The sequence below is a fragment of the Empidonax traillii genome, unplaced genomic scaffold (genome assembly GCF_003031625.1).
Source record: "Empidonax traillii isolate 1590-97213 ecotype Southwest subspecies unplaced genomic scaffold, ASM303162v1 scaffold123:size1378231, whole genome shotgun sequence".
In the NCBI taxonomy this organism is placed as follows: Eukaryota; Metazoa; Chordata; class Aves; order Passeriformes; family Tyrannidae; genus Empidonax; species Empidonax traillii.
In genome coordinates, this window is record NW_020955316.1 from 38,980 (window position 1) to 56,526 (window position 17,547).

The 17,547-nt window shown below is 42.4% G+C and overlaps 1 protein-coding gene across 1 annotated transcript in view; it reads left to right on the top strand.

The window, feature by feature from the left end:
- HEPHL1 (hephaestin like 1) overlaps positions 1 to 17,547 on the top strand; it is a 33,576-nt gene that overhangs the window by 9,554 nt on the left and 6,475 nt on the right. The window contains exons 3-14 of the mRNA XM_027883306.1: positions 61 to 273; positions 2,034 to 2,213; positions 3,192 to 3,446; positions 4,406 to 4,574; positions 5,250 to 5,386; positions 5,545 to 5,676; positions 8,385 to 8,596; positions 9,010 to 9,160; positions 10,351 to 10,563; positions 13,147 to 13,360; positions 14,937 to 15,076; positions 16,133 to 16,273. Coding sequence (XP_027739107.1) covers positions 61 to 273; positions 2,034 to 2,213; positions 3,192 to 3,446; positions 4,406 to 4,574; positions 5,250 to 5,386; positions 5,545 to 5,676; positions 8,385 to 8,596; positions 9,010 to 9,160; positions 10,351 to 10,563; positions 13,147 to 13,360; positions 14,937 to 15,076; positions 16,133 to 16,273 — 2,157 coding nt within the window. The remainder of the gene's footprint in view (positions 1 to 60; positions 274 to 2,033; positions 2,214 to 3,191; positions 3,447 to 4,405; positions 4,575 to 5,249; positions 5,387 to 5,544; positions 5,677 to 8,384; positions 8,597 to 9,009; positions 9,161 to 10,350; positions 10,564 to 13,146; positions 13,361 to 14,936; positions 15,077 to 16,132; positions 16,274 to 17,547) is intronic.

Consider the following 17,547-nt stretch of genomic DNA (forward strand, 5'->3'; position numbering starts at 1 on the left):
ATCTAACAAAACAAGTTAAGGGGGAGGATAAAAGCTTCCTTTTTCCTTTTTATGTATTAGGAGCACTTTACCCTGATGGAACCGGCGGTAAAAGCAAGGAGGATGACTTTGTTGTTCCTGGCGGGAATTACACATACACATGGCCAGTAAGGAAAGATTATTCCCCAACTTTGGCAGACTCAAACTGCTTGACTTGGATTTACCATTCTCACATTGACACACCAAGAGATATTGCATCTGGTTTAATTGGGCCTCTGCTGGTGTGTAAAAAAGGTACTGAGCTAGAAACACTGATAGAGCAAGCCCCTCTGCCAAGCTTGGCATCTTAACAGTCATTTTTGCTTACAGGTATAATCATGATGGTCTAGAGTCTATCCCTACATAGCCCATAAAAAGGGGCAAGGAATAGATGGGCCATTCCAGAAGCATCCCAGGGTAGGTATTGTAGCTCTGGGACAACCCCCTTCCTGCTCCCCTTTGGCTTGATGAGAGATTTACCTCGGCTGGTGGAGGGACTGCAGCATGCTCTGTGACCATCCTGTCGTGGCTGAGACCAACTATAAATGTTCCCAAAGTGGAGTAATTTCAGGAAGAATAAAGGACTCATTGCTCAAGGAATGAAATTAGGGCTGGGCAGGTGACTTTGGCAATGGTGTTTACATACTTGAAAGCCCAGTGTTTGTAATTATTTCCCCATCCAGATCATATATTTATTTTTGCTTACAAGTTGTATCTCACAGCCATGGGGGGAGGTGCACACAGGGGTGTGCCTGTCCTGTGTAAGTTTTAGCCTGCTAGTGTTTTGCTGGAGACATCATCTACCAGCCCTTGATCAGCTGAGCCCTTGCCACCTCTGCCCCTGGGCATGTGTAACTATGCCCCTCATTCCAGTAACTCCCCTAGAACAAAATCAGCCCTGATTTTGTGTACAGAACATCTAAGTGAAGCAGGTTTTACATATGAAGAAGAGAAAGACTTCAGCATGTAAAGGACAGGCCTGGTCTCCAGCTTAATTCACAGAATTAAAATGTTTCAGACTTATATTCTCTTGGAGAGCCTTTGAAATCTGCAGAACTGCCTGAATATGTGAAACTGAGCTGATAACTGATAACACAACAATGCATGAAGCTAGGAGATGGCACATTCTAAACAATCCTAGCCTGAAAGGCCAGGGTTGTCTGCATGTTGGATGTCTACATAATGTTACTGCTCTAGTCCTCCACACAGCAGTGGTGGACACAAGAGTGACAGCAAGGCTCTGAGCTCCCTCCTGTATAAGGCAGGGGAAGCAAAGGTTTTCAAGGGTTCAGAGATAGACTGGACAATTACATGAAGTCTACACCTGCCAGTGGATAATAATAGACTCCTCGATATTGCCACTTCTACAGTCTCAGGTTGTTCGCCAAATGGTCCTTTGGATAATGGTATTGAACTTAGTCGGAATAGATTCTATTCATCCTGCCTTCAGCCTTTTTAAATTTAAGTATCTAGTCTTAGATAATTGTCAAGGATTCCTTGTTAGTCCATGGAGAGTGAGCCACATTTAGACAGCCTTTCTGGGGGTATGATTCAGCAGTTTCTTCAATGCAACAGAAATGCAGGCTACCACTCTCCCCACCTTAATTCCTGGTCAAAAAAAAACCCTCCTTGCTTTCTGGCTAGATCAGGCCCACAACCTGGCTCACTGTGCACAGATGGTAACTAATACTGATTGAAGGGCAGGGTTGGGTGCAGCAGGCCAAAGAGGGGGAAATGGGACAACAGATATTGGCAGGTACCCGTGCTTATGTCAAAACAAAGAGATACTGAAATATCAGCTTGACTTAGACAAGGGGAACTGCCTTGTCATCTGTTCAAAGTCTGTTGGAAGGGTGTCCAGATGTCTTAGAAGAGCAAAATTAGGAGATTCATCCTGCCCTATAGAACATGGGCAGAGCACTGTATTTCCTTGAGTGCTCCAAGGTTATTGTCACTTTTAAATTCAATCCTCTCCGAGGCTTTTTTTATCACTTTCCTTTTTGTTTGCAATTTAGGAACTGCAGATGACACCACAATAGAAGGGACTGGTGCTGCTAATGCTTTTGCCCTGATGTTTAGCATTGTAGATGAAAACTTCAGCTGGTACCTTGATGAGAATATAAATACCTTCTGCCTGGAACCAGACACAGTGGACAAAGAGGATGAAGGTTTCCAGACCAGCAACCGAATGCATGGTGAGAAGGACTCTTGAGCAAATAGTGACCTACAGCAGTTAGCAGGGTCTTTTCACTTCACTAGGACTTTCTGTGCCCTGTAATGTCTCTCCTTTTTATCTGTGTCAGCAAGGAATGAGTCAGGATGTTGAAGTATTGTGTTGATAAAAACCTCTCCCTAACTAAAGCATGACACACTGGTTTGCAGAAAGGAGATTTGGCTTTCATGCCCAGCTCTGCCATTTGTTTAGCATTTTATCTTAAGCAACAGATTTAAGCCATTTGTCCAGCTGTGAAAAGAGAAAAGAAAGCTGCAGAGCATATGGAGATGTGTGTATTGGAAGAGTTCTCAAAGGACTTGTGGCTGGTACAACCACTCTTGCCCTTCAGAGATCCATTGGCCAGTAGTGCTTTGTGCCATTTGGACATCAGGTGTAAGAAGTTAATTCTAGATATTTCAGTGTATTTTGGTTGCTCCAGGGAACCTAGGAGCTAAAATATTTTGCAAAATATGAGTCTCATTCTCCGAGCATCCTGATACATTTTCAGACGTCAAAGCCAAGGAAGAGAGACCTGACTAGACTGATTTGACTGATATCATAATTTTCAAATCTGAATTGCTTAAGCCTGGCATATAATGGCATATTTATGACTCAGAATAAGAGCAAATAAATTTCAGCCATGCTAAATAGCTGCAGAACAAGTTAACTTCATTATCTGACCTTTTGGATGGTGACTCAGCCTTTGTAACATCTTCGTATTAGCCAGGAAGTTTTTCAAAGACACAGACAGAGAATTTGGGGCATTTGATCATCTAGAGCTGTAAACTGTGTGTTCAAACTGTTACTCTTCATCAAGGAGCCTGTGAGGCCCTCATTCAGTGTGGACATTCAGGCAGTTTCTTTTCTGGGCTGGGAAAGAGTCACACTTAGAAATGGGATCGAAGGCACTCGGCACTTTTCTTTCACCTCTCATAAAGTCTCATACTTTTGTTTTTAGCCATTAACGGTTATATTTATGGCAATCTCCCCGGCTTGGAGATGTGTGCTGACACTTCCATGTCCTGGCATCTGTTTGGCATGGGAAGCGAGATAGATATCCATGCTGCTTATTTCTACGGCCACACGTTCACTAGTAGAGACCAGAGAGCAGATGTCGTCGGCCTGTTCCCAGCAACGTTCATCACAGCGGAGATGACTCCCGGCAGCCCTGGGAGGTGGCTGATAACGTGCCAGGTTAATGAGCACTTACGAGGTATGCTGCTATAGATCTCCCTCGTCCTTTTTAGAAGTTCCAGACTCTATTATGTTTGGAAAAGAAAACTGAGGAACTTTTTTCGGGGAAAGCAGGGTTTGACACTTTTTTTGTGACTTTGAAACACTTTGGAACTATTTCATCAGATAAATATCATGAATATGAGTTTAGTCACCAGTGGAAATTATACATGTTGGGCCAAATCTTTAGCTAGTATGAATGACTTGGCTGTGTAACTCATATGAGGAAGGCTTGCTAGACTCAGCACTGTCACCACACTTTTTACGTAAACCTGAGATTTTGATGAGCAATGAGAGGAGCCTTCATCACCGCTTTTTGTTGTAGGCAAGTACTTACACGTTAAAAAAATCATGCCAGTTGAAGGAATTTGATGGTGATCTTGTGATACCTGTGTGGTGCGAGACCCCAAAAGCACATATCATAAAGTAGGTCTCACAGCAGCAGGCAATGTATAATTATCATAGCAGAGATGAGCTGGGAGAAGTTTTACTTCTGTCAACTTGCACATTGATTTCCGTGGGATTTTCATTAGGCAAAACAGACTTGATTCTGTCAAGCAACAAATACCTTCAGTGGAAATACCCAGTCTCTATTTCAGTGAAAGTCAAGGGGAAATTTTGCAGACTTCTGGAGGCACTCTGATGCCCCAAATCATTCTATCATCCTTACACAGATCAGGAAATTGAGTAAATAAGCCAACTAACGAGTGCTACTGATGTCAGTGAGTTTCACCTTGGCGTAAAGCGTCACCTCGCAAAAGAAGGATGCTGGCATCTGGCCCAGTGTAGGCAGAAAAAGTCTTTTAAAACAAAAATTTACTCTGGTAATTATTTCCAATCCATGTGGCTCCCAGGGAGTTTTGAATGTGCGTTTGTATCCATGAGATTGCTGACACTGCAGCTGGTCAGGGACTGCCTCCAGACTCTTTCTCCTCCCAGGTGGCATGGAGGCACTATACGATGTTCAGATCTGCCAAAAAAACCTGTCTCACCCTTCACCAATCAGTCACATGAGAAAATACTATATTGCTGCTGAAGAAGTGCTCTGGAATTACGGACCTGACGGTTATGATAAATTCACTGGGCAGGGTTTGAATGCCACTGGCAGGTGAGTTTTCTTGTCCTCTCCTGTTGTGCTTTAATTTCAGGAGTCTGTGTGAGACTTCCCCAGTGATTCACCAGGGCTAGGTCCTGCACTGTTATTAATTTTAATTGAAAGGGGCAGGGAAGAATGGATTTACACAGCCTTGCCAGGAAGTTAGATTCATAACTGTGATGCTTGGAGTAGCCTTTTGGAAGCGTTTATCTTGCTCCATTAAGTCCACGGAGAAAGTGGCCCCAGTGAGGCACACCAAGTTCTACAGAGTTAATGACCCTTTGTCAAGACTCCTCAGGCGGCTTTCACACTTACAGTCAGTGCATTTCAGAGGTGTCATAGTGGTAGAATTTTCCCCCCTGCTATTACAAACTTCATTACAGTATCTCCCAGAAAAGCCAACAGGGTTTAGGGACATGCTGTGCACAGTTCTTGCCCTAAGGTAAGTCAATATAGATGTCTCCCTAAGTAAATTGGGGTTAAACATAAAAGTCTAATGCACGATGAATGCTCATTTGGTAACTAATTCTAGCCAGTAATAACTCTCTTTGTCTGCTAGAAAAGTGTATGCAAACTAGTGGCTTTGGGGGTCATGTCTCCCGTGTCTGGAGTAATAACTTTATCTGAAATGAAGCGTTCCACTTGAACCTCCAATTATTTAACCTGTCTGATTTGCTAATTCCACAGTGAATCTGCAACATATTTCACACAAGGGACTGACAGAATAGGAGGGCAATACTGGAAAGTTCGCTATGTGGAATACACTGATGCAACATTCAGTAAGAAGGCTTGGTCGGAGGACATGAAGCATCTGGGAATACTTGGTATAGTGAATATTTTCCCCTCCTGTCTCTATATCAGGTTTGAATGCGGAACCACTTGGATCCAGAGGGGAATTTAATGCTTGCAGTCCCCTCTTGTTTTGGTGGAAATATGTTAGAGAGTAGTTCTTCTAATTGCTTCCCTCACTCTCTTTTTTAAGGTCCCGTTATAAAAGCTGAAGTGGGAGATACGGTGCTAGTTACTTTTGCCAACAAAGCCAGAAGAAGCTACAGCATTATGGCCCATGGTGTAAGCTTCAGCAAGCTGTCGGAAGGTGCTCCTTACCTAGACGGTAAGTTTAGACTGTGCTACTGTATCATCACATCCAGAATTCCTGAGTCTAAAAATCTACTACTGCTCTGCAGGTTTGTCCCTTTTGTGGGTACTAAGGCATGGAAGGGATTATTTTATTAGTTTGTGTCTACCATACCAGTCACAATCCATGGGGTTCCATGGTGTGCAGGTGTGTTCTTCCCCATGGATGTGTGCCAGACAAGATGTCTAAAACTAGCTGAGGTCCATGTTGAACAGAACACACAAGCACAATCCAATTTATATTATTTCTAATCTAATATTACTCCATTGTAGTCAGTGGATCTCCTCTGGACGTGCTCCAGAATTATGAATCTTAGGATCTAGCATGATGGCCCTGCTGAGTCTTCAGATATAACTATCTACTATTCTCTGATCCAGGCTGGGCATTGTCCTTGCTTTACTGTTGAGATAGTCAGTGTCAAAGCCAATTTTTATCTGATTGCCCTGGAATGTGAAGCCGTGACAACCCTCATTAACTCTCATAAATAGATAAACACTGAAATGGAGCACTTGAGAAAGTCTTCCTCTAATTTTGGAGGACAGGAACTTTATTCCCTAAGTTTAACTGTTAAATGTTAAATGTCGTGTTTAACTGATACGCACTTTTTACAGTCAGTGACAAGAAACAAATCCTTCAGAGAGTGACAAGTCCCATTTACTTTGAGCATTTATTTTAGGAGTCAGTAGCTCACCCTCTGGAGATGTGATTCTGTCTCCATCAACTACAGAAGTCTACAGTTTGGGTTAGGGATTTAGCTTGAGATTGCTCGATCAAGGTGATCTGAATCCCATCCATAGCCTAGAGATAATGCTGCGGTCTCTGAAAAAGTTTTTGCTGTATTCGCAGCACTGAAAAGAAAGGTAGTTTCCTTGTTGCCTAAATTGCTTTGTTTCCACCACAATACATCAAAAAGAAACTTATGGGACATAATCCCTCCTTTGAAAACTGTACTAAGAGAACTAGGTCAATGTGTAAAAGTCATCATATAATAAAATCAATGCAAAAGGCTTTATTAAATTGTTGTGTCTAGTTGCTTACCTTGCAACTCAACAAATTTGCCAGCAGGCAAATCACAAAAAAAACCCAACTGGCTTAAGTTCAGCCTTGAAGTTATCTGCACAGATCTTAACGCCACCCATGTCTGAGGTAGTTCCCCAGTGGAAGTGCAGCTTCCCTCTGCTCGCACTCCTACTGTGCTTTCATTTAACACTTTCTGGTAATAGTACCCTCCATCATTGCACACTTTGGCATGGAGCAAAATCAAACAAAACCCTACAATTCAGCAGCTGTGTAATCTGCACACCTATGGGTGTTTGGAGAGGAACCTGACTCCAGATTCATCAATAGTCTTTCCATCCCTTCTTCTCTCCTTTTAACCCTTGTGCCTTTGATTTCCATTACATCTATCTACAAGTGTATACATGTAGAAGTCCCACAGGGACTGTAAGTTTACACAGATAAATGATTTTTCAAAGGCTATGCATTGTCTGAGTGCAGCCTAGTCATGGGAAAATACCGTATGGAAACATACCTGCAGATATCTAGATGTTTGAAGGCAAAGGTTTCTTTCAGTTGTGCCCTCAGAAAATACCCTTCCATGTTGTGTTTAACATTTGTCCAGTCTCAGAGGGTTTTTGACTCCAAATCAATGTTTTCCTTATTAAGTACCGTTGCAGAATGCGTCCAGTAGTATAAGATACTGTTCAATCGGTACTCTGTATTGCAATTTGCAGTCAGTAGTGTGTCTTCAAACATAATATTGCTATTTTCACTTGTGTCTAAGTTTTTAAGAGGATTCTCTTGCAGCATTAGAGAGGAGTATTAGATCAGTGCAGTGTGCTGCCACCCGACTCATCTGACTGTGATGAAAAAATCCAGCAAATGGATGCTTAAGTGTTAAACAAAACTTCTGATTTGACCTTCCTCCTAGCAAAGACCAGAAAGGTTACTTTGTGCTTTTTTTCTACAAAGGTTGCAAGGCTGACCCCTTTTTCTGACTTTCAAGTCCCCTTTGTAAGCTCTCTCTGAGTGAATATGAACACTCTTTTACAGTCGCTAAATTACACGAGAGGTGCTACATCCAGCCTTTGCACGGTAGCAGACAATGGCCCAAATCCTTTAAGAGTAACCTTGAAAAAAAGTAATATCTGCCACTCTGTGGAGATGCTGACAGAGGATTCAGTGCATTGCTTCAAAATCAAAAAGAAACAATTACCAGGATCAGATTTGTTTAGAATTTCTAAAGACCCACAGCTACAGCTCCGCTTGCTAATGTAACTGCTTTGTAGGTGCATAATGAAGAGCCAGAGTCTGAGCTTGTGTCACAGATAAATCTCATGATAGGGCAGGTAAGCTACAAACATTAGAGGAAGCCATTTAAGCACCAGGATGAGGTCTGCTGTATTGTCTGATTCAATCCAGATAATCCACAGGAGCGTCGAAAGGTGTCTGGGTGAAGCAGCTAAACTTGTTCTGCAGGGAATGGGCTTGGCTGTCCCCATGGTACAGGACTTGGGTGAAATGTCCCCATGGCATAACTGCCCAGACATTAGGATGGTGCTTGAGCTGTGGTTGAAAGCGAGAGCATCTCCACAAAAATCAGCAGCTATATCTTTCTGACTTCTTGTAGTCAGGAAGACAAAACCTCCCTGAAATCTCGTTGCATCTCAATTTTCTCTCTGCAGGCTATCTGAAGCCAGGAGCCCATGTTAAGCCAGGGGAAACCTTCACTTACAAGTGGAGGGTGCCTGAAAATGGAGGTCCAGCAGAGAGTGACCCACCATGCCTGACCTATCTGTACTACTCAGCCACTGATGCTGTCAAGGACACCAACTCTGGCCTTGTGGGGCCTTTGCTGGTGTGTCGGAAGAACACACTGAATCATGATGGGACACAGGTGCCAAACATGAACATCTGCTTGTCCCTAACAGGAGGGTGGCGCACTGGGAGGGTTCCCATATGGCTATTTGCCCAGTTCCCAGTTCAGTTTGCAGAGATTAAACAAAAGTCAGTCCTCAGGGTAAAAGCTGACCTAAGGGGAACATTAAGAAGATGAAATTGTCATTCCCTAATGTCCTGGCTTGTCCCTAGTTTTTCCATCTTTTTCATGCAATTAATGCCTTTTTCACCCCAAGTAACGGACAATTTATTTATCCTTCTGCCTGATGGAAGAATGACAATCGCTGTCTCTACATAGACTTAATAACAAGGCAGCTTCAGATTTTTGGGGAAAGAAAAATTTGTTAAAAAAAGAAATTCATTCTGAATGAACATACTTTTTGAAGGTCTTGGCTTCTTTTTTGGCTACAGAAAGGAATCGATAGAGAATTTTACCTCCTCTTTTCAATCTTTGATGAGAATGACAGCTGGTATCTGAACAAGAATATTGAAGCATTTACTGGAGACCCTTCAAAAGTAGACGAGAATGATGCTGATTTCAAGGAATCCAACAAAATGCATGGTATGAAATGCCTAATATATATTAATGATACCTTTTCTTCAATCATATTAGGAAGATGAGTTGGCAGAAAACTCCAGTGCACTGAAGAGTGAGGAGGAAAGCTGTCAGTCAGCTTATGGTCAACTCCTGATGTCCTTGGAGTACATGCTGAAACCCCAGTCATAATAGCACTGAATGTATTCACCTACCAACTATACCTGGAGAAAGGAAATAGAGTGCAGTTTTTAGATACAATACTTAGGTCTATAGAAAGACATAATGCCAGAAACAGGCATCAACTGCAGAAGAAGCCAATGTGCACTAGTTTTAAATTTCTCCACTGGCCTTGGCACTGATTCAGACAGTAAAGATCCACCTGCTCTGCTCTGACATCTCCCACTTGGGCAGTGACCACATCTGGGAGGGGAGATGCGAAGACTAGGGGAATGGCCAATAATATTTTAAAACATCACTTCTATATGTAAGTATCTGACTTCAGCATGGATCTCCTTCAAGGTAACCCTGACATGACAGACTTGAGCAGATTGCATAACCTGTCTTTGCTTTAGTTTTCTGAAGAGCACTGAGACTATATATTGTTAGAGAACCCTAGGACTTTCTGGACCCATCTATCTTATTCTTCCATTATGAGGTGGATCTCATACTAAAAATTTGTTCTGTTACACATCTTTCATGCACTGATCTCAGCAAACATTTGAGGATTAGGGGGTTTAGCCTCATAACAGCCTTGTAAAAGAAATGGATACATTTAAGAAGTAAAAGTGGAAGTCAAAGATCAAAATAACATAAAAAGGCTCCATCAGAACTGAATTTATAACCAAGAGTCTTTGTGGCTCTCTCCATAGCCTTGATGACACAGTTATTTGTTCTTCAGGCTGAAAAGAGGTATCTAATTTATACACTTAACTGGTGTCTGCAAGGTACCCTGAAAAGCTCAGGAGTGCTACATCACTGCAAAAGGCTATTACAAGATTTTACAGGCTAAAAACAAAAAGGTAGAGTGTCAGAGGTTATAGGAATAGCACTTGGATATTAATTTGGTGTCCTCCAGCACTACCTCTGCTTCACAAAATGCCCCTTTAATGCTGTGCCTTGCTGAGCCATGAGTCTTTCGTCACGAAGGTGGTAGCAGGCTCTGTGATGAGTTTCTGTGGGCCTGTTGCTAACTGGGATCTTTCCTTCTCCTCCAGCTGTCAACGGCTACTTGTATGGTAATCTGCCAGGCCTGACCATGTGCAAGAACGACAAGGTGTCCTGGCACCTCATCGGGCTGGGCAGTCACTATGACATGCATGGCGTTCATTTTCAAGGAAACACCATCAACCTCAGAGGGACAACAAGGGATGGGCTGGCCTTGTTTCCTCATTTATCGGGGACAGCACTGATGCAGCCAGATCGTGTGGGTATGTTCATGAACTGATTTTGGTGGTGTGGCACTGGCAGATACCACTTGGTCAAAATAACAGTCGGTGAGATGCTGTGCTCTGCACAAGGAGCCTGAAAGCATGGAGACTGTGGAGACCTGGCATAGCTGAGAATTCAGTCTGGGTTACTTTTCCGGGAAGGGGCTATAAATCAAACATGCATGTGCATCAGAGAGTGGAGGCTTCAATGACCTTGTGATGGGAGGAGCAGCAGGCAGAGAGATAGCTAAGAGGATGCTCACAGAATTTCTATCATTCTTAAAACAGGCATTTGTAGAAGAGCAAATTCACTGCTATGTGGATAGTCAGCATAATTTAAGGTATTTTAGGACTTCAACCATAACTTTTCAATAATAGTCAGTATTTAGGAGTTTCTTCAGAAGCACACACATTAAAGACACTTTTAATTCTCATGGGTAATCCAGTGATTCATACTTCAAATTAAGAAGGGGTGAATTGTTTGTGGGAGACTTAGCAAATAAGTTTCATAACCAAGACTGCAACATTACTTTATATTGGTGCAACTCTGTTTAAATCATTAGAGTCATCAGAGTTGTGCAAGGCTATGCCAAGGGCCATCCTTGGCCAGAGAGCCTGAGAGTTGATATGTGTTGCGTATATGCCAGGTGAGACCTCTGGTGCAGGTGTCTGTAAGACAAAAGATATTTTTCTTATGCATATCCCAAACATTTCCACCATCTGTCATGAAACTACACTGCAGGACTCACACTATTCTAAGAGATTATTGATTTTACCAGTTAACCTTCTATTGGCAATAATGGAAATGGATTTAATTATCAAATCTCTACAATCATCAGTGTATGTGATTTTGTTTAACTGCATGTTTTTTTTATCTTTTCATCACTTTTGCCCTAGAAGCACAAGGAATGGATTGAGATCCAGTGTGGACAGAGCTGTGTTTCTAATTTTGGTTCCATCACTGACTCATATGCAGACCAGCTGTGAAAGTTCAGCACTTCACAAAGTGCTAGCAGATGGAGCTATGTAGGATAACATAGTGGTCAGCTTCTGTTTGAGTAAATGGGAAAGAGAGAAGGAGAGTAGAAATATTAAAATCTGCCCATGGACATGCCAAAAGATGCTCCCACCATCACTGCAGCTTTTGACCATCAGAGATACCAAAAAAAAAAAAAGGCCTATGGTGGTTTGGCCTTTCGTGGAGTACAAAGAGTCAGCTGCAGTTTAGCTCAGTTGTTTTTACACCATACAGGTGCATATCAAGAAATGGTTATAAGCAGGCATTATTGTACAGTGTGTCTGTGTCTGTACTGCAAAGAGGTCTCCATTAGCCTGATTACACCGAACAACTGCAGAGTCTGAGTGGAAAGTTTCTTGCACCAAAAGCTGGTACAGTGGCTCTGTACTCAAGGACAAGGAAACATCATCTCTGAAACACACCCCTTGTTCCTCCATGCCTTTATCGAGTTCTGCAATGAATGCTTCCTCCTACGTCTTCTCATGTTCCTTGTGGGCATGTCTGCAGTGTGGGCAGCATTGGTGAAGGCTCACTGGCAATCCTGTTCCTGCTGTCAGACATCTAACCAATTGCTTTCAAGAGTTTCTTGGCTAAGCTAATCTAACTCAAATTGTTAAAAGTACTTTATGGTGATTTTTGAGGAAAGATGGAGTAGGCTAATGGTTCATACGGAGCAAAACAAGGCCAGGTTCTGCCAAGTCCTCCATGTGGGTCACCGGCTGGTCGACAGTGGCTGAACATGAGCCAGCAGTGAGTCCAGGTGGCCAAGAAGGCCAAAGGCATCATGGCCTGTATCAGCAATAGTGTGGCCAGCAGGACCAGGGCAGTGATCATCCCCCTGTACTCTCCACTGGTGAGGCTGCACCTTAAATCCTGTATTTGGTTTTGAGGTCCTCTCTCCAAGAAAGACATTGAGGTGCTGGAGCAGGTCCAGATAAGGGCAACAGAGCTGGGTCTAAAGAGTCTAAAGAACAAGTCTGATGAGAAGGGTCTGAGGAAGCTGGGGGTGTTTAGTCTGAACAACAGGAGGCTCAGGGGGAACCTTATCACTCTCCACAGCTACCAGAAGGGAGATTGTAGTGAGGTGGGGGTCGGTCTCTTCTCCCAAGGAACAACCAATAGGACAAGAAGAAAACAGCCTCAAGTTGCATCAGGGAAGGTACAGATTAGATATTATGAAAAAATGTCTTCACAGAAGGGGTTGTCAAGCACTGAAACAGTGGAACACTAAAACACTGAAACTTGCCCAGGCAAGTGGTGGAGTCACCATCCCTGGAGGTATTTAAAAGACTACAGGTGTGGTGCTTAGGGACTTGATATAGTGGTGGACTTGGCAGTGCTGGGCTAATGGTTGGCTTAATGATCATGGAGGTCAACCTCAAATATTGTATGACTCTATATAAACATCCCCTTGCTTGACTTTCCATACAGTATCACAGATTAGGTTTGTCTGTGGACAGATTTTTTTTTTGTTAGAGGACAGATCAGAGATGTACACAGGGCCTAATTTGCAAACTGCTTTTTATTTTTTTAAACTGATTAAATCTCATGTCCTTTTTTCCCAGGCACATTCAAAGTGGTTTGCAGGACTTTTGATCACTTTGTTGGTGGGATGAAACATCTCTACGAGGTCAGCAGCTGCCGCAATACCACCCAAGCCCAGCAGCAGTACGGAACCATGAGGCTCTACTACATTGCCGCAGAGGAGGTTGAGTGGGACTATGCCTCAAATAAGAGCTCAGCACCCAGGATTTACAATGTCAGCAGCAATGAGGAAAGGTACTCAAAACAAAAAACACTTGTGGGCATGGGACACACTCATAGTGGAGGGGAAAATTTGAAACATCATTTCACAAAGCTAACCTTGTACTTTTTAGGAGGAACTCTTTGCAGAACAAAATAACAGAAAACATATTTATGAAGTCCTAACCTCTTAGACTAGACTAGTTCATAGGCACCAGTTTCAGATGTTTTCATCTCAGTGTGTCCTGTAATGCTGTTGAATTCAAGAAGGCTTCCAAGTCCCTAAATCCCTGTGTATGTTTCAGCCATGGCTCAACCGTACAGTGATGCTCCCCAATACTCTCCTCTCTCTCACTTTTCCCAGTCTTCCCATTATAGTGCTGTAGTTTTCACATAGGAAAAACCCAGGTACCTGTCCCAGATGTGAGCCCCTGTAGGCAGTGCAGATGCATGAGGGAAGTGTTGAGCCTACTTCTCTGCACCGTGGTAACCCCTGGCTCCCCTGAAAAGGTCAGAACATAGTAACCCCTGCAAGCAAATGACATCTACACTGCACTGTGCTAAGGAATAAAAACCTTGTGTAGAAAATACCTATTTGAGATCATATTGCATAGACAGGTCCCTGAGGACACTTTCATGAAAGTGAAAAGGAACAAGGAACATATTTCAAAAATAAACCTTAAGCATCTGGGAAACTTCTTCCTGTAAAGGGGAAGAGGAGTCTGTCAAAAAGATACCTGAAGAATCTCAGGTGGTGAAGTGAGTTTAAAGAAAATATTAACTCCAGTACCGTCAAAGGCTGCTGTTGCAACACAGTCCATTACTACAGTAAGCAGTATCCCTGGGGCACTTTTGGTTTCATTTAGTATGTTGTGAGCCAACCTTGCAACTCCCCTGCCAGGGGCACCTTGGAGATGAGCTGCCAGGAGACAGAGCTGCTCTCAGAAGAGGATGGAGCGCATGGCAAGTGTCCTCTGCTGGCGAGTCAGCCCTCTAGGATACCATGGGAGCAGCAGCAAACTGTGGGTGAATGCATAAACATGGAGGGCATAAAAAAGCATCCTCTACCAGGTGCAGAAGGGAAAATACATTTCTCACTTTATTGTCATGCTGGGAAAGCATCCAGCCCTGCACAGAACATAGCAGCAAAGGCCAGAGTAAAGCAGCTCCCTCTTATCTCAGATGATGGCATTTGCTTTCGAAGGTCAGGCTTTGGTTATCATCTTCCTGTGGCTGACTAATAGCCAAGGTAGTGAAAGCAGCCACCGAGATAAAAGGATTCAGGTTTTCAGGGACAGACAGTATCTTTCATTGGAGAGAAGAAAGCAGCTGGAGAGAGTGGGTGAACCCACTCTTATCTTGAACTTCACCTCTGCTCTGACAGCTCTGGTGAAGGAACTCCCAAAAGTTTGTGGTGAGTGCAACTTATCCTCAGTTTTACCTGTTTGAAGAAGGTGTGCATTTGGTGAGGATTATCACTTTTATTATTTGCTGTTTAAAATCTCTTGCAGTACTCAAGGCTGCATATTCTTATCAAATCTTTTGTAACACAATAGTTAATAGCTTTTAGATGTTTAAAGTTTAGTGGTTTTATTGCCCTTTTATTTTGCAGCTATGGGCATATTTTTCTGAGCCAAGCGGAAGATCTGATTGGTTCAAAATACAAGAAGGTGGTTTACAGGGAGTACACAAATGGCAACTTCACACATCGAAAAATGAGGACAGAAGAGGAGGAACACTTGGAAATCCTGGGCAAGTAACTCTCACATCTCTCAGACCAAGCTTGGTCAGTGAGAGGATTGCTTTCCAAAAACTAAGAGTTTTACCAGCTTTGTCGGGATGGAAAACAAGGAGCACAGATTATCAGTGATTTTACAAACAATTTATATAATTGCTGAGAGAATTCATTCTTGAACATGAATAAGGAATTTCCTAAGGAGTAAATACAGGGAGGATGCTAAAATGGCAACTCCAGGATTCACCTTAGCTTTAGAGTTTGTAACATAGGGGAGACTCTTGTAGGCAGATTAAAACAATATAAAGGGGCTGGATTTGCGTCCTCAATTGGGCAAGACATATTTTTACATGTCATAAAATAACAATCAGCTCATTTTTTATGGGGTGAGAAGTAGGCAACAACTGGTCATAAAGTAGTCACAGAATCATAGAATATTCTGAGTTGGAAGATCATTGAAGTCCAAGTCCTGAACCTGCGCAAGACAGCCCCAAGAATCACACCATGTGCCTGAGAGCATTGTCCAAACACTTCTTGAACTCTGTCAGGCTTGGTGCTGTGACAACATCTCTGGGGAGTCTGTTCAGTGCCCAACCACCCTCTGGGTGAAGAACATTTTCCTAATATTTAAAACCTAAACATCACCTGACACAGCTCCATGCCGTTTCCAGGGGACAAGACTCTCCAGGTATGTATTTGATGTTTCATTTTTTCTTGAAGTGCAAAAGTAAAAAAGAAAAAAAGTTAATCAAAAGCGGTTACCAGCTTAAGATATAAAATTTTAAAAAATACAAAATCCATCCACAAGAATTTTCTTTAAAAACAAGCTGTCCAAAAACCTGCCTCAAGAGTGAACATTACTCTTCACTGACCAAAAAGAAAAGAGATTATTTGTATGTATGGAGCTTTCCGTCAGCTGAGATAATTAACCAATTTTGATGGCTTTGCTGAAAGAATAGAAAAGCCCAAGGGTTTTGATAAAGAGCTCGGCTCCACTCCTAGACCAGCCTATCGAAATTTTATTGAAATCAGAAAAGCAGTGTTAATCACAAGCATTGTCTGTTTGAATTTAGGGCCGTTACTCCATGCTGAGGTCGGTGACTCTGTACTGATTGTATTTAAGAACAAAGCCAGCAGGCCTTATTCGATAAGTGCACATGGCATAGAAGAAGTGGGTTGTGAAGAACAGCCTGAGACACCAATTACCCTCCCTGGTGAGCCACTTCTTTTTTTATTTTTTATTTTAGTCTCTTTTCTTTGAGCTAGAAAAGTTGCACAGAAAAGAATTCAAACACATGAGTGATAATCCCTTTTTCAAGCTTGCACATACGCATATGTTGACCCAGGCGTACTATGCTCAGTGTTTGCTCAGCTATAATTCTTAGTTGTTACACATGTAGGTTCCTGATCAAGTGAGCATGTTTGGGCAGAGACTGAACCTTTGTTCCTATCAGGGGTAGAAAAAGGAATGTAATATTACTGGAAAACATCCAAAAAAAGCAGAAGCAGGACCATCATGGCAAGAGAAGTGTAATAGTGCTGCATTTGCCTCCAGACTGACACTCTAACAGTGTTTTGAAACCTTTCAAACTCGGTGGTACAGCTGCAGATGGCAATAGTAACTCTGCATCTCTATTAAGCTATACAGAATTGGCATTTGCATTCAGAGCTGATGCATAAAATGCAAGATGTAGCTGTCATACAAATTAAAAATCCTTGAAAAAGTGTACAAAATGTGCCTCAGTTGCATTTCCTCAGCTGAGGAAATAAGTAGAAAACAGTTCTCACAGCACTGAAATTTTTTAAATAGAAAAATTCCCATTAGATTTTCTGAACTTCAATTTTTATGTTGGGTTTTATACTCTGATAGGAAATTAAACTCAAACCCAGGCATAATAGTTAATCCAAAATGTACATACCTTTGCTTTCCAACACCCATGCAGTTTTTTTCACAGTATTTTTGAGCTTCAGTGTGAAACTGAGTGAAAAGAAATTCTAATGTAATAAACCTCTTTGTAAGCTGAAATTTCTTTCCTGTAAGCAGCTGTACCAGTACAGTACAATCACACAGAAACTCATAGCCAAATGTGAGCCAACATCTGCCTTGCTGGATTTTGGCAAACAAATACGTGTGGTTAATACATTGGGGGGAGGGGGCAGGAAATACAGCTGATTTATATGATTCCTTTTTTTCTGTTATTTGCTCCATGATGATGGTGCTGATGATTGAGGTATAACACTGGGAACACTACTGCCATGTCTCCTGTGTCCACATGGGAGCAGGCTTGAGATAAGTTAGATGAGGGAAGGAGTCTGTGAGAGTAAGCCAAAAGCATTCTTCAGCAAGATCTAAGGACGGACTTCTCCTTAGGAGTTTGGAAGAAACGGTTAACACAGAAAACAAATCCCTCAAAACAAGAATAATTCCTGCGCTCTTCAGTCCCTGCCACCGTCACCTAGAAATCATCACTCTCTGTCTTCCTAGGCC